At 38.0% G+C, this 13,660-nt stretch overlaps 1 protein-coding gene across 3 annotated transcripts; it reads left to right on the plus strand.

The window, feature by feature from the left end:
* The first annotated feature begins 1 nt into the window (after nucleotide 1).
* On the plus strand, nucleotides 2-13,588 carry ap3m1 (adaptor related protein complex 3 subunit mu 1). Of its 3 annotated transcripts, XM_080868609.1 has the most exons (10): nucleotides 2-112; nucleotides 7,858-7,948; nucleotides 8,309-8,586; nucleotides 10,927-11,098; nucleotides 11,218-11,355; nucleotides 11,473-11,558; nucleotides 11,638-11,771; nucleotides 11,902-12,109; nucleotides 12,324-12,468; nucleotides 12,583-13,588. In XM_080868609.1, exons 3-10 carry the CDS (start codon nucleotides 8,314-8,316, stop codon nucleotides 12,681-12,683), a joined length of 1,257 nt encoding a protein of 418 aa, XP_080724735.1. In that variant the 5' UTR covers nucleotides 2-112; nucleotides 7,858-7,948; nucleotides 8,309-8,313; the 3' UTR covers nucleotides 12,684-13,588. The 3 variants fall into 3 exon arrangements, with proteins under 3 accessions (XP_080724735.1, XP_080724736.1, XP_080724734.1); XM_080868610.1 differs by lacking the exons at nucleotides 2-112; nucleotides 7,858-7,948 and adding an exon at nucleotides 4,875-5,105; XM_080868608.1 differs by lacking the exon at nucleotides 2-112 and having other exon boundaries at nucleotides 7,544-7,948.
* Nucleotides 13,589-13,660: the final 72 nt, after the last annotated feature.

Raw genomic sequence — 13,660 nt, forward strand, 5'->3', positions numbered from 1 at the left:
ATGCTATGAGCAATGGGGCTGTCGTTGTTTCTCCGGGGAATGGCTCGCAGGCAATAGTTCCCTCCCGCCTTTGCAGAGACGCCGTGCAGGGTTAACGTGAGGCGATGGCAAGGTAAGGAGCAACTTTAGTCACCTCCATGACTATATATATATATATATATATATATATATATATAATAAAATGGGAAATAAGTGCGGCAGCAGTTAGTAGTCTTAATGAATCATTCTCGAAAAAAACCCATTCTCGTTTGGTTTTTGGCTGGGTTTTGTCCCACACTGCTTAAATAATTTTGAGTTTCCCGGTCTGGGGAGGCCAATCCATGACTGACAGTGCTCCATCATGGTTTTTCTACTCATGCATGTGTGTTTGGATCATTGCTAAAAAAAAATGAAAATGCTTTCCAGGTGTTAGTACATGGTGGATCAAAACATGATGGTATTTTTCTGCATTAATGATATCAATGATTTTAACAAGCTCCCCAACAGTCTAAGGAGCTTGGAAAGAAAAGCGTCTGGACTTCTTTAAGTTGCTTGAAGACGTTTCACCTCTCATCCGAGAAGCGTCTTCAGTTCTAAGGTCAAATGGCCGAGAATCCCAGATTTAAACCCAGTGGGAGTATCCCCCCCCCCCCCCAAAGAGGGGCAAAAGGACCTTCTGATGATCCTCTACCTAATCACATGTGCCAATACTCCCACTGGGTTTAAATCTGGGACTCTCTTCAGTCCACTTCTGGTGTAATTTGGCATACCTCATTTCGCTCTGCCACCTTTCCCATGAGAATATTTGTGATGAGCCTTTAGTGAAATATATTTGGAGATGGATTAACTAAAGTGTCAGGTTTTTGCTGCATTTTTTTTCTTTCAATTGCATTTTTATAACTTCCAGATAATGTTCATCTGCTGTAGATAATTTCTTTTAGGCCTGGCACTTCTTTTTTTGCAGAGTTTCTTTAGATCTTTTAAAGACACATAGAACACAATGCAGTGACTCCCTGTAATGAAAAAGACGCAAAACATAACGAAACAAAAAACATTTTTTTCCCAGCACAAGATGTCTTTTACCGCATCTATCTAGCCATCTGTCTATCTTAGGAGTATCATACATGCTAAGAGAAGACCGGGATACATTAAAAGCTAGTCTAAATAACTTTCTTTAAAAGGTTCTAACAGTGAATAAAAAAATATAACAGCTTAATTATGGGTTATAGGGTATACTGTCTATCTTTGCCGAGGAATGGTCGGGAAGCGCTGACCGAAATCCTGCAAGACTGTACTGAGGGAAACAAAACCCCATACCCCAACACGGCGCCGGGCTATAGCTGTCCGTAAATATAGCCTGATGAAAAAGCCGGAAACTTTGTTATCAAAGTGCGGCTCGAGTTAACGCCGAGGTTGCTTTGGTATTTAAACCACCCAGGATATTGTTTTTAATAATATGTAGGCTTTGACTTTCTGATTTGTTTTCTTGTTGTACCGGCTTCGTTGCGTTTACGTGTTGGTAGATCTGCAGGCGTCTCCTGAGCTGCTCGGGGAGTTGTGCACCAATTTTTGGTTCAAAAGTTGTTTTTTTTTTTCTTTTCTTTCTTTTTTTTTTTTTTTTTTTTTTTAATTGAGCAATTGCAAAATACAAACTCGCAAAGAGGATAACACAGGTAATAATACAAATAAGAATTTGGAACAGTACAAAACATACAGTATTAGGGGAAAATTAAAGAGAAACACAAATTTTTTTTTTTTTTTTATTTTTATTTTTTTTAGAAATTCTGCCTCAGGATAAATGGTATTTAAAGATTTTGAATAAAGAATTTGGACAGGTCGCCAGTCTGTCGCAGGGTGTACCCCGCCTCTCGCCCGACCCTATGACAGCTGGGATAGGCTCCACCCCCCCCCCCCCCCCCCCCGCGACCCTGAAAAGGGTAAGCGGATGGATGGATTTTAAAGCGTGTTTCTTTAACTTTAGGTAGAATAGGCCATTTCATACATTTCGAGTAAACTTTATCAAATTTATTTGAAGTAACTCAACTAGAACCATTCCAAGTAACCATTCTATCATAGCTATGGAATATTTTGCCTTTGATGAAACTATTAGGGTGACCATATTTTGATTTCCAAAAAAGAGGACACTTGGCTCAGTCGTGAAGAACTTGCTTAAAGAAACACATTTAAACGATGCCTTCTCCGTGGGGTTAATGAATTGTGAAATAAAATATGTCATACAGGCTTTTACAAGTCAACAAGTGCAAAAAAATAAATAACCTAAAAGCCTCTGGAATTAAATAATGGTACAGAAATAATGCCTCATCTGTATAAGAAAAATTACCAGTGCTGGGTCAGTACGAGGGAAATAATTTTGCAGTTCGTCTGAAAAGATGGACTTGCGCTTTGGGATCTTTTAAACATCATTAGGCGCGGTGCTGCGCGCTGTCTGTCCCGTCTGTGAGCGCAGAACACCCATAAGGTTGAATTCTGAGGAGAGAAGTTATTGGTAAATATAATTTTCCAGTAATGCAAAATCTGTTTGTGAAAGTGATAACTTGATTGGGATTTTTTTTTTTTTAACCTCAAAATCACATTACAAAATAAAGTCTAAACCTCCTATTTTATTAAACAAGGATCTTGGTATGTGAAACCAAATGGAGTCAGGCTGTGACAGACAAGATTTTAACCATTTAATTCTAAGGGTGCCAACCATGGATTCAAATTCTGGGGCTTTGATACCAACTTTATTGTATTCCTGAAATCTTTTAATGTAGTGGGTTTTACTCTTCCACAAAAATCGGAAAATAACTGTGTTGGCATTATTAATGTTTTTAGAGGAGATATATAGAGAGTGACAAGGATAGATCAATTTGGAGATACCTTCAGCTTTGGATAGGATGTTTCTACCATAATAGTGAGGTCTCTGTGATTTCTTCATATCCATGATACGGTTAGAAATATTAGTGTCTTCTCTTCTAATGAGGCATTTAGATATTGTCAGCCCTAAATATTTGACTTCAGATTCAACTCTAATTGAAGCAATTGAGGACTCCAACCTTGTATGAATCGGGAGTTCACAGTTTTTGATATTAAGAGATAAACCAGAAGCTTTAGAGAAGATTGAGACAATACTTAAAGTTTTATCTACCATTGATTTATCTTTCAAAAAGCTAATGTATCATCTGCAAACTCACTTATTTTAAAATCTTTATTAAAAATTGATATTCCTTGTATGTTGTTAGAATTTTTGATTAATAGTGTTAACAATTAAGCTGCCAATATAAAAAGCTTTGGGGAAATAGGGCATCCTTGTCGGATTCCTCGTTGCACTGAAGCGCCTAACAATTCATCTTGGTGTCTCCAAGAAAGCCTGCCAGGTTTTTTTCAGCAGTGCTAAAAGCTTAAAAGAAGCCATTCAGCTGCTGCTTTAAACGCAGTAGTGATGACTAAATTGTCAGCTTGATTTTTTATTTTTTTTAAATCTTAAAGCAATCTAGTCTGGCCTCAGAATTAACATCTGATGTATATTTTATTTAAAAACGATGTAATTAGAATTTAACTTATATTCTTCATCTTGTCTCCTCATATTATCTTTACCATCACACCCCACCGGCCGCGGCAGATGGCCGTCCCTTCCTGAGCCTGGTTCTGCTGGAGGTTTCTCCCTGTTAAAGGGAGTTTTTCCTCCCCACTGTCACCTAGTGCTTGCTTATAAGGGATTATTAATTTATCAGGGTTTTCTTGCTGCTACTGTAGGATCTTTATCTTACAGTATAAAACAACTTGAGGAGAAAGTTTGATGCTATATTAAAAAATCTTAAATTCAACTGAATCTTAAAAATGTAATATAGCATCACATCACCATAAAATCAACGGCTGAAAAATAAAACAATAAAAATAAAGACCTAAATTAAAAACAGTTTGATTTGTTTTGTGCTTTCAAAATATATTGTCAGATATGAAAAGTGCTGCATTTATATGCTCTGGTCATCAGTACTGGTATTTTAATGTATGCAAACACAGGGAACATACACTGATGGGTAAGTACCACAGATGAAATAATTAATGAAATAGTGAAGTTTATAAATGAAATAGACAACTATTTAATTAATTATTAATTTATTTCATAATGCAAACATGTAACAAGCAGTTCTCTGTATTTTGTAGCTTTTTTGTTCATCATTTTCAGCATGGAGAGGTTGGAGGCTCTCCACCCTGATGAAGAAAAGTTTTTGATGGAAAAAAGCGTTTGTTTTTCTCTTAACTTAGGTGGATTGGGGAGGAGCCCCAGCTCGGGGTTCGCACCATGACTCAGAGAGATTGTCATTTCACCCACACTGGCTGATGTGTTAAGACACACCTGACTGTATCAGAGATCCTCTCTCTGACAACATCGTCTCGCTGAGGTGGATCATCTAACTTTCATTCTGACTTTCCTTTTTTGGATAAAACGAACACAAATAAGACAAATTAAAGCCTTCCAGTGGCAGCTTCCAACTACTCCCATCCTCACCCTGCATTGTTACAAAGGCACCAGTGTATTTAAGAATAACCTTTTTATTAAGCTGTAACACATTTTTACACACACACAGTCCCCGTCCAAAAGCAGGTCCAAGAGTTTGTTGTTTTTCTTCAGCACTGCATTTTTCTCTGCTAGGGCCCTTTTCCGCTTAATCTTCCTTGGCTTGTTTTTTCTATTTTTGAAGTACAACCTTAAATTTGCCTTTTCTTCTTAAACAACTTTAAGTTTTTTCTCGACAGTAAAGAAATGTGTCGGCCTCGAGTACATATTCTGTTATTCTTTTTTTCATAATTTATCTTCTATTCTCTTTCTTCACAAGTGTCAAACTCTAGGCCTCGAGGTTACTTTGCCTTGTTTGGTATCATTCTTTTAAGCACAACCTCAGGTGTCTGGATTTACAGTTATGTTTTCATTTAGACATACTGTATTAACACCTTATAAGTGCGGCAGCAGTTAGTAGTCTTAATGAATCATTCTCCAGGATTTTTGAAGGACATTCAAATCTCTTGTTTGGTTGTTGGCTGGGTTTTGTCCCACACTGCTTCAATAATTTTGAGGTTCGGGGTCTGGGGAGGCCAATCCATGACTGACAGTGCTCCAAGGAGTCCAACAAATAAAAACATATGTTCAAGACGAGATTATTGGCTTGTCTCTCAAATAATAACTTATGTTACTAAATGTGAAACCCAATCAACCCCACTTACTGATCACTGTCTAATAAGTCTCTCGTTATCCTTATGTAGACAACAAAGGGCTGAAAGCATATGGAAATTTAATAATAGTTTATTGCAGAACAAAGACTTCTGTACACAAGTTAAAAAAATAAAATTAGAAATTGATGACATGATGTCTAATGTTGGCAAATGGAAATGGTTCAAATACAGTGTTAAACAACTAGCTATAGAATCTGGGAAAAAGTATCAACAGAAAAATCAAATTGAACAAATACATTTGCAATGTGGTAAGCCTGATATAACTGCAGAAGAGTCAGAAAGCTTACAATCTTTACAAACACAACTAGACGATGTGTACCTGGAAAAAGCTAAGCGAGCATATGTGAGATCTAAAGCCAAGTGGATTGAACATGGGGGGGAAATCATCTTAATTTTATAACCTAGAGAAACGTAGACAAAGAAAAAAAACAAAAACTAAATTGAGTAAGGATGGCACTATGATAGAGAAAATGTGTTCATTTTTTTACTTAAGAAATGAACACATTTTATAATAATTTGTATAAGCAAAAAATTCAAAAAGAGAATGCAGATATCTTCTTTGATATGATCAAAAATCGGGTAAAAACAATTAAATGAGGAAGATAAATTATTGTTAGAAGAAGATTTGAACATAACTAAAATAGAAATGGCCCTAAAACAACTGAACTTTTGCCACTTTTTGGAAAACAGCATGAGGTTGATTCCTGTGAAAAATGAAGTTAAATATTTTGGCATTTATTTAAATAAAGACATCAAAATTAGAGAGTCAAAAAACCTGAAAGACAAAATCGATGCTATGTCCAAAACACTAAATCATTGGTTAACGAGACACATTGCAATTTTTGGACGCAATTTATTATCAGAGTCAGAGGGTGTTTCAAAGATGATTTGCCCAGCTTATTCATTATACATTACCCCGCATAGTATTAAAAAGATTAGCTCCGTAATCAATCAATTCATTCGGCGTTATAAAACACATTACATTAAAAAATCACAACTGGTCAAAGAATACACCAAAGGAGGTATAAGGACCATTGATTTTCAATCAGTGGTTGGAGTATTTAAAATAAATTGGTTAAAAGTCTTTATATTAAAGCCTGACTCCATGTGGTTTCATATCCCCAAAAATATTTTCAAAAAGGTGGGAGGGTTGGCTTTTCTCCTGAAATGTGATCTTAATATATCGAAGTTGCCGGTCAAACTGTCAGAATACCATAAGCAGGTCTTGTCTTATTGGAAGATGGGTTTTTCCCATAACTTCACGCCCCATGGCTCCACCTTGTGGAATAACAGGACAATTACAATTAATAGGAAGTCATTATTCATTAAGGAGTGGTATGAAAAATAGATAATTTTTATAACAGATTTACTTGATGAGAAGGGGCAGTTTCTCGAATTAGGTGTTTTTAAAGTCAAGTTTAACATTCAGTGTTCCCTTAGAGAATATAACAGAGTTTGCAATGCGATCCTTCTACCTGTGCTGAATTTGATGCAAAATCATTTCCATTATAAGGACAAATAAGTTTACCTTCTTTACAGTTAAATCAGATTCCTTTAATCAATAAAAAGTGTGGTAATAAAACCATAAATAAAATGTTTAAAAATATATTATTTCACGATTTTAACAAAAACACAAAATTAAAAGGGCGTTATTTCAAAATAACAAACAAATAGGCCATTTCAAAAAATGTGTATATCCCACCCAAAGTTGAAGAAATGCAATTTAAAATAATTAATGGGTATTACCCAGCAGCAGAAACGCTTAAAAAAGGTTTGGATTTGAGATGGAGCCATATAAATTTGTTTACAAAAAGAAGAAAGCATTGACCACTGTTTTTTTTTTTTTTGTTTTTTTTTTCCCCCTGTTCAGTAACGACTAAATTTTGGCAGGATTTGGTAAACTGGATGAGTTACTCTAACATAGGTTTGTACAATAATGATAATCTGTCAAAGGAACTTGTCATGCTTTGTAACATTGTAATAATTATGGGCAAATACCATATCCATAAGTGTAAATGGCGAAACAAAAAACCTTCCCTAAATGGGTTGAAGATTGAATTAAAGTCACTTTTAGAACTGTTGAAAGACTCATGTGAAGATGCTGCTTTGATATGTGAAAATGTGACCCAGTTTCTATCCTTTTAATGAATGTGCCCTATGTATGTAAAAAGTAAGCCTCATGTATGGAAAAATGTTGTTAGAAAAAAAAAAGTGAAATGTCATAAGAATGGCCTTCACATATTTATATTGTAACTGTTCTTTTGTTTTCTTTTGTTTTCTTTTCCTATTTTTGGGGGGTGGGGTGGGGGGGTTGGGGGGCTTTTTTCGATGTTATTGCACCAATTTTATCTCCCATTGAGAGTTTGTAAATTTGTGCTAAGTCTAAATTTAAAAAACAAACAAACAAACAAAACTGAGGGGAAACAAGCCCCGGTCCCTCCACACGGCGCCGGGTTATAGCTGTCCGTAAATATAGCCTGATGAAAAAGCCCGAAACTTTGTTATCAAAGTGCGGCTCGAGTTAACGCCGAGGTTGCTTTGGTATTTAAACCACCCAGGATAATGTTTTTAATAATATGTAGGCTTTGACCTTCTGATTTGTTTTCTTTTTGTACCGGCGTCGTTGCGTTTACGTGTTGGTAGATCTGCAGGCGTCTCCTGAGCTGCTCGGGGAGTTGTGCAGCCATATTGGCTCAAAAGTAATAATCTTGGCACAGAGGAGTGGAGTCAGCAGGTAAAACTTTTTCTTTTTTTATGATTTGTGATTGTTTTAAGGCTATCAAATATATTTAGAGCTGCCATGCGGCTGTTACGTCTCTCACTGTCAGGTTTATTGATCACATTTAAGGTTAATTGCAATGTGACTCTTATACCTGAGGTTAAAGTTAGTTTGAGAGGTTGACTGTAGGAAGGTACATGTTAAAAAGTGACATCGCTTTGTTTTGATTTGCGCAATGTCGGGTAACTGTCAGGATTTATTTATTTTAAAATCTGCTGATTTTATCCTTGCCTGTCACTCTTAGTTAATAACTGAGCACAACCAACAATAACAACAACAACAACAACAACAACAACAATCACTTCATTGTTGCAGCTGAGATGATCCACAGCCTGTTCGTCATTAATCACTTGGGAGACATCTTCCTGGAGAAACACTGGAAGAGTGTCATCAGCCGAAGTGTGTGCGATTACTTCTTCGAGGCAAGGGAGAAAGCAGTGGATCCAGAGAATGTGCCCCCTGTCCTCCAGACCCCACACCACTATCTCATCTCCATATACAGGGGAAAACTCTTCTTCCTCTCTGTCATCCAGACTGAGGTCCCTCCACTGTTTGTCATCGAATTCCTGCACAGAGTGGCGGACACATTTCAGGTGTGGTTTGAGCGCTGTGTTCTTCAAGTCTTTGATTGTGTCTAGAAGAAGTAAGACAGATTGTGGTTCACGTCAAGTGATCAGATTTCACTTCCCCTTAGCTGATGGTCTGGAAGAATGCAGTTAAGGAAACAAAAGAGATTGTACAGTTAAGGAGGAAGGTGTCATTTTTACTTTCCTATGTGAGATTTTGGAAAATCGTTCAGAGTTGTTTTAACCAGCTATTAAAACGCATAAACCGTGTATCATGTGCAAGTAAGAATGTCAGTGCCTGGGCCTATACAAATGGGAAACCTTAGATGATTCAAATATGGTAGTTATTAACTGAGCATAACAAAAGAAGTTTCTGCCTTCTTCTCTCATACGCTTCTGAACGGACGCCCCATTCGGTCTCCAGTTATAACCCAGAGACAAAGTATTGGTCTTGTGGGGAAGTGCCTACAAGAGTGACATCAGAAGTTCTGTGAACATTTGATCTGAACCGTGTCACTTCCTTCCATTGACCTGTATCACCGTTTCTGACACAGTGGAGGAAATCCACTGCGTTTCACCAGTGTGCATCAGAACAGGACTCTGAGGAAGGGATCCATTTGTAGCAGGAGTGTGGAGAGGAGTGTGGCGCTGCACAAGAAGCTTCAATTTTAGGATTTGACAGGTGCACACTCACCTTCAATACAAGTGCAGTAATCAAGAAAAAAAAAAAAGCCACACATGTGCATGAAACATCTTAAAGCAGTCTTCTAGTCAAACTGTGGTTGTTAATCTACACGCGGAGTTTTTTTTTTTTTTTTTCATGACTTGAGGCTTTTAAGGCATTGCCTGCTCTAAGGCAACCTAAGCAGCCCGTTAAAACTACACAAAGCCTGTAGTGACACTTTGTGTTACGGTCAAACCCGGGGAACAAATGTGTCTCACCATTTCGCACTCCCTATAAATTAGAAATCAAGTGTTTAGTTACCTACTCTTTGTGACCAAGGAAGTAAATCTACACACAAATGATCGAGGGACACATTTCCAGAGAGTAACCAGGTTAGAGTACAACATTACAACATCAGAGAAGAGTGTGTGAGTGTGTGTAGGCAAGTCTTGGAGAAAATATTCATGTTAAGGAAGTAAGAATATAAAATGATCCTTTTTACAGAAAAGGTTTCTGGTGTGTTATATGGACATGATGGCAACAGAGGCCAATACTCATTTATTTATTTTATTTTATTTTATTTTTTATTTTTTTATCTTGTTCATTATTGTGTCTTTTGTATCATGTTAACAAAGTAATCTTTTCACCAGTGCATCCTAGAAAGCTTTCCACTGTTCCCTTATTCATGAAGGTTCGCCACTGCAGGTGGAGCCGCATATTTGTTTTGGTAGATTTTTATACCGGATGCCCTTCCCGACACAACCCTTCCAGGTGTTCCTGTCTTATTCAGGTCTCAAACCAGGGAGCTGACATAATGTGTTAACTCTACACCATGAAGCCACGAGAAATGCATCAGAAAACAATCTTCCTAAAAATAAAAATATATATATAATTATATAATTAAAAAGAAAAAACCATTGTATTTCTATTACAATAAAGTAATGCACAGGAATGATCCATGGATGCAAGTATTGAGTAAGATAAAATGTACCTGCTGTAAAAATTAAAGGAGGTATATAAAAATATAATAATTACATTTTTGGCTCATCCAGCCTAAGGAGTCATGGGGCTTGTACATTTGCCCCTCTGTCCACCAACCATAAGAATCGTTACTACTCCATCAGTATTGGTCAGATTTAAGTGAAGCTTGTACCGAGCGAGCACTTAATGGGACTTCATCCATCCTGTGTTAAAGATCGAGGTTGTTTGTTGATTTATCACCACATTTTCCAGATTTTCACACTATAACCTTCATGCACACTTAACAACTTATCAGTTTCACCAAATTCCTGCTCTTGAAGTGTTGAATCCAACCCATCCAGCAAAGTTGTTTACATAAGATTCTCAATGTTGATAGATTTTGCTTACACAAAACGATAAAGGACTTTGTGAAACAGCAAAAGTTGTGAAATATTGTGTTGTTACACATGTTACCACTTATACCATGCATACCACTTCTATCCTGCTGAAAGATGATCATGATCCTATTGGTCATGGAGAGAGTGGTCCGATTGGTTGACTTTTTATGGCCTTGGTCCTGGTCCTTGTGCTGTAGATGATGCGGAGAACAGTGGCATCGTCTAATATGAACATCCATACGGATACATCTCTGATGGGCCCCAGATGGCTTGCTTGTGTATAAGTGCTTGAAAAACATCTACATAAACTTTTGGCTTTGGTGTAACGGGCAGCTTTGTTGACAGGACTACTTTGGAGAGTGCTCCGAAAGTGTGATCAGTGACAACGTGGTGATAGTTTATGAGCTGTTGGAGGAGATGCTGGACAATGGATTTCCACTAGCAACAGAGTCCAACGTCCTCAAGGAGATGATCAGGCCTCCCAACATCCTGCGATCAGTCGTCAACACGCTAACAGGTAACTGGAGGTCACCCTGACTTTGGAGTGTTTACCAACCTCTAAACTAAAGTACAAGTAAACTCTGCAGTGTTAATGTGTACATTTGTGGCTTCACCTTGGTTTTGTTTCTTTTTCAGGAGGTAGTAATGTTGGAGAAACATTGCCACAAGGTCAGCTGTCAAACATCCCATGGAGGCGGGCTGGTGTCAAATACACCAATAATGAGGCGTATTTTGATGTGACAGAAGAGATAGACGCCATTGTGGACAAATCCGGTACAAACTGACACTTATTTGTATTTGATCAGCACATATTATATTGCTGGATATTTTGAAGTCCCTTTTCTTCATGTAAGGTTTCATAGGTGAGATTTATCGCTCCTCCTTTTCCAGGTACGACAGTATCTGCAGAGATCCAGGGTGTAATTGAAGCCTGTGTGAAACTCAGTGGGATGCCTGACCTGACGATGTCCTTTATGGTGGGGTAACTTCCTCTCAGTCTTTTATGCCTAACCGTCAGTGCTTTGCTTTTTTAACACTTCTTGCTGTTGATGACAGAATCCTCGGCTTCTTGATGACGTGAGTTTCCACCCATGCGTGCGGTTCAGGCGCTGGGAGTCGGAGCGTGTCCTGTCGTTCATCCCACCGGATGGAAACTTCACGCTCATGACCTATCACATCAGCTCTCAAAAGTAAGCGTGGGCATCATTTCTCACTTGGAGATGAAATAATTCAGATTTAATTGACTTAAATAAGAACATTCACACCACCAATCATTCAGGTTTATTGTAGCCATTGGTTTTTTTTTATGTCCTTCCTCAGTCTTGTAGCTATTCCAGTGTATGTGAAGCAGAGCATCAGTTTCTTTGAGGCAGGATCTTGCGGTCGCCTCGACATCACCATTGGACCCAAGCAAACTATGGGGAAGACAGTGGAGGACCTGAAAGTCACTGTCCACATGCCCAAGGCTGTGCTTAATGCCAACCTCACAGCCTCACAGGGAAACTACACCTATGACTTCACTACAAAGGTAACCAGCCACCACAAAGGCTGTCATGAGCAGTAACACAGCAGGAGTGAGCTAAGCGAGCAGTTAGGATGCCTTTTGCTTTACTACAAACCTGCACACAGGTGTGCTGAATATCAGTCACCAAAAGCCTGAGAAGGTCCTGTCCTGGTCCAGTTGTGGATGTTTTGGAGACACTAAAATGAATAAAAAGCATTTATTTTTCCTCTTTTGATAGTTGTTGGTTTGGGACATTGGTAAGCTTAACCCCCAGAAGCTTCCCAACTTGCGAGGCAGTCTGAGTATGCAGACAGGAGTGCCTAACCCTGAAGAGAACCCCTCACTCAATATTGACCTAAAGATCCAGCAGCTGGCCATATCAGGTAATCTATCAAAGCGTGACTTCAGTCAAGTTTGAAATTTAAAACCGTCGATCCCTTCAGCCCTGTTATTTATCTTCCTTGATTTATATTACACTGCTCTCCTCCTCTGTGCAGGTCTTAAAGTGAGCCGTCTCGACATGTACGGAGAGACGTACAAGCCATTTAAAGGTGTCAAATATGTGACTAAAGCGGGCAAATTCCAAGTGAGGACCTGAGCAGTTACTGTCAGAGGTCAGCAATCCAACATGCCAAATAGAAGTTTGCCGCACCGCTGACTCAACTATCCAATAAGTCTTACATATCCACCTGCTCATTGTAATTAATGAACAATTCTGCATTTTTTTAGGTTATTTATTTTGTTTAGCATCATATTTGTATGAACTGATGGTTTTTGCAGCTTGCAAAGGGAAGCCTTAATAATCAGCGTGACTTAATTGAAGTGCTATTAGTTTCTATCCAGTTTGAATGTGACTCGTTCCTTTCTGTCTTTTAATTTTTTAAAATCCAACACATTTTGAGTGTTGCCTAAGGGGAATATTTTGGTTTGAAAAAGGAGATTTACAGCTCACTGCCACGCTCACCACTGCACCTCTGCACCTAAATTAAGTTGCCTGCATGTTGCCTGAGAATAAACCGACCTGCCTTTGAAAACTTTTTTTTTTTTCGTTAGTCAGTTTTATAAAGATATTTTTATTTTTGAAAGATGAAAACTCTTTATCTACTTTCTAAGCAGCTGCAGTGTCTTCACGCCCTGCTGGTGTTTTGCACTCCCTCTCTTATGTGGCCTTTTTGGAGGAGCTTCTGATGCTTCTTATAGCACAAAACGTCATGTTTTGGATGCCAGAGGAAATTAAAACAAAAAAATGTATATCCTCCATTCAAGTGTGGTGAAGACTTGTGTGGTGGTCATCGTTTGATGATCAGTGACTCAGACGGGTTATCGGGAACACTTCTGTCTGAAGTCCACAAGATCCTCAAATAACCTCAATTCCAGCTTCTTTACTCAGCACAGCATTTGCACAATCAATTGTTTATGTGGGAAATACTACTTAAAGCTCTTGTATGAAGTTGAATCTGTATTTCAGTTTATAAGATGTCTTATAAAAACTCTAAAATGAAAGCTGAGTGGTTGGGTTTTTTCACCCTTTTTCTGGTTTCAAAAATTGGATAGTAACGCAGATTTCATTAATTT

The sequence above is a fragment of the Rhamphochromis sp. 'chilingali' genome, assembly GCF_963969265.1.
Source record: "Rhamphochromis sp. 'chilingali' genome assembly, chromosome: 20".
Lineage (NCBI taxonomy): Eukaryota > Metazoa > Chordata > Actinopteri > Cichliformes > Cichlidae > Rhamphochromis > Rhamphochromis sp. 'chilingali'.

Coding starts and splice junctions, on each gene's coding strand:
- ap3m1 (XM_080868610.1), top strand. CDS start 4,967: ATGAATCATTCTCCAGGATTTTTGAAGGACATTCAAATCTCTTGTTTG. Junction 11,356..11,472: donor CGCCATTGTGGACAAATCCG/GTACAAACTGAC, acceptor CTCCTTTTCCAG/GTACGACAGTATCTGCAGAG. Junction 11,559..11,637: donor ACCTGACGATGTCCTTTATG/GTGGGGTAACTT, acceptor TGTTGATGACAG/AATCCTCGGCTTCTTGATGA.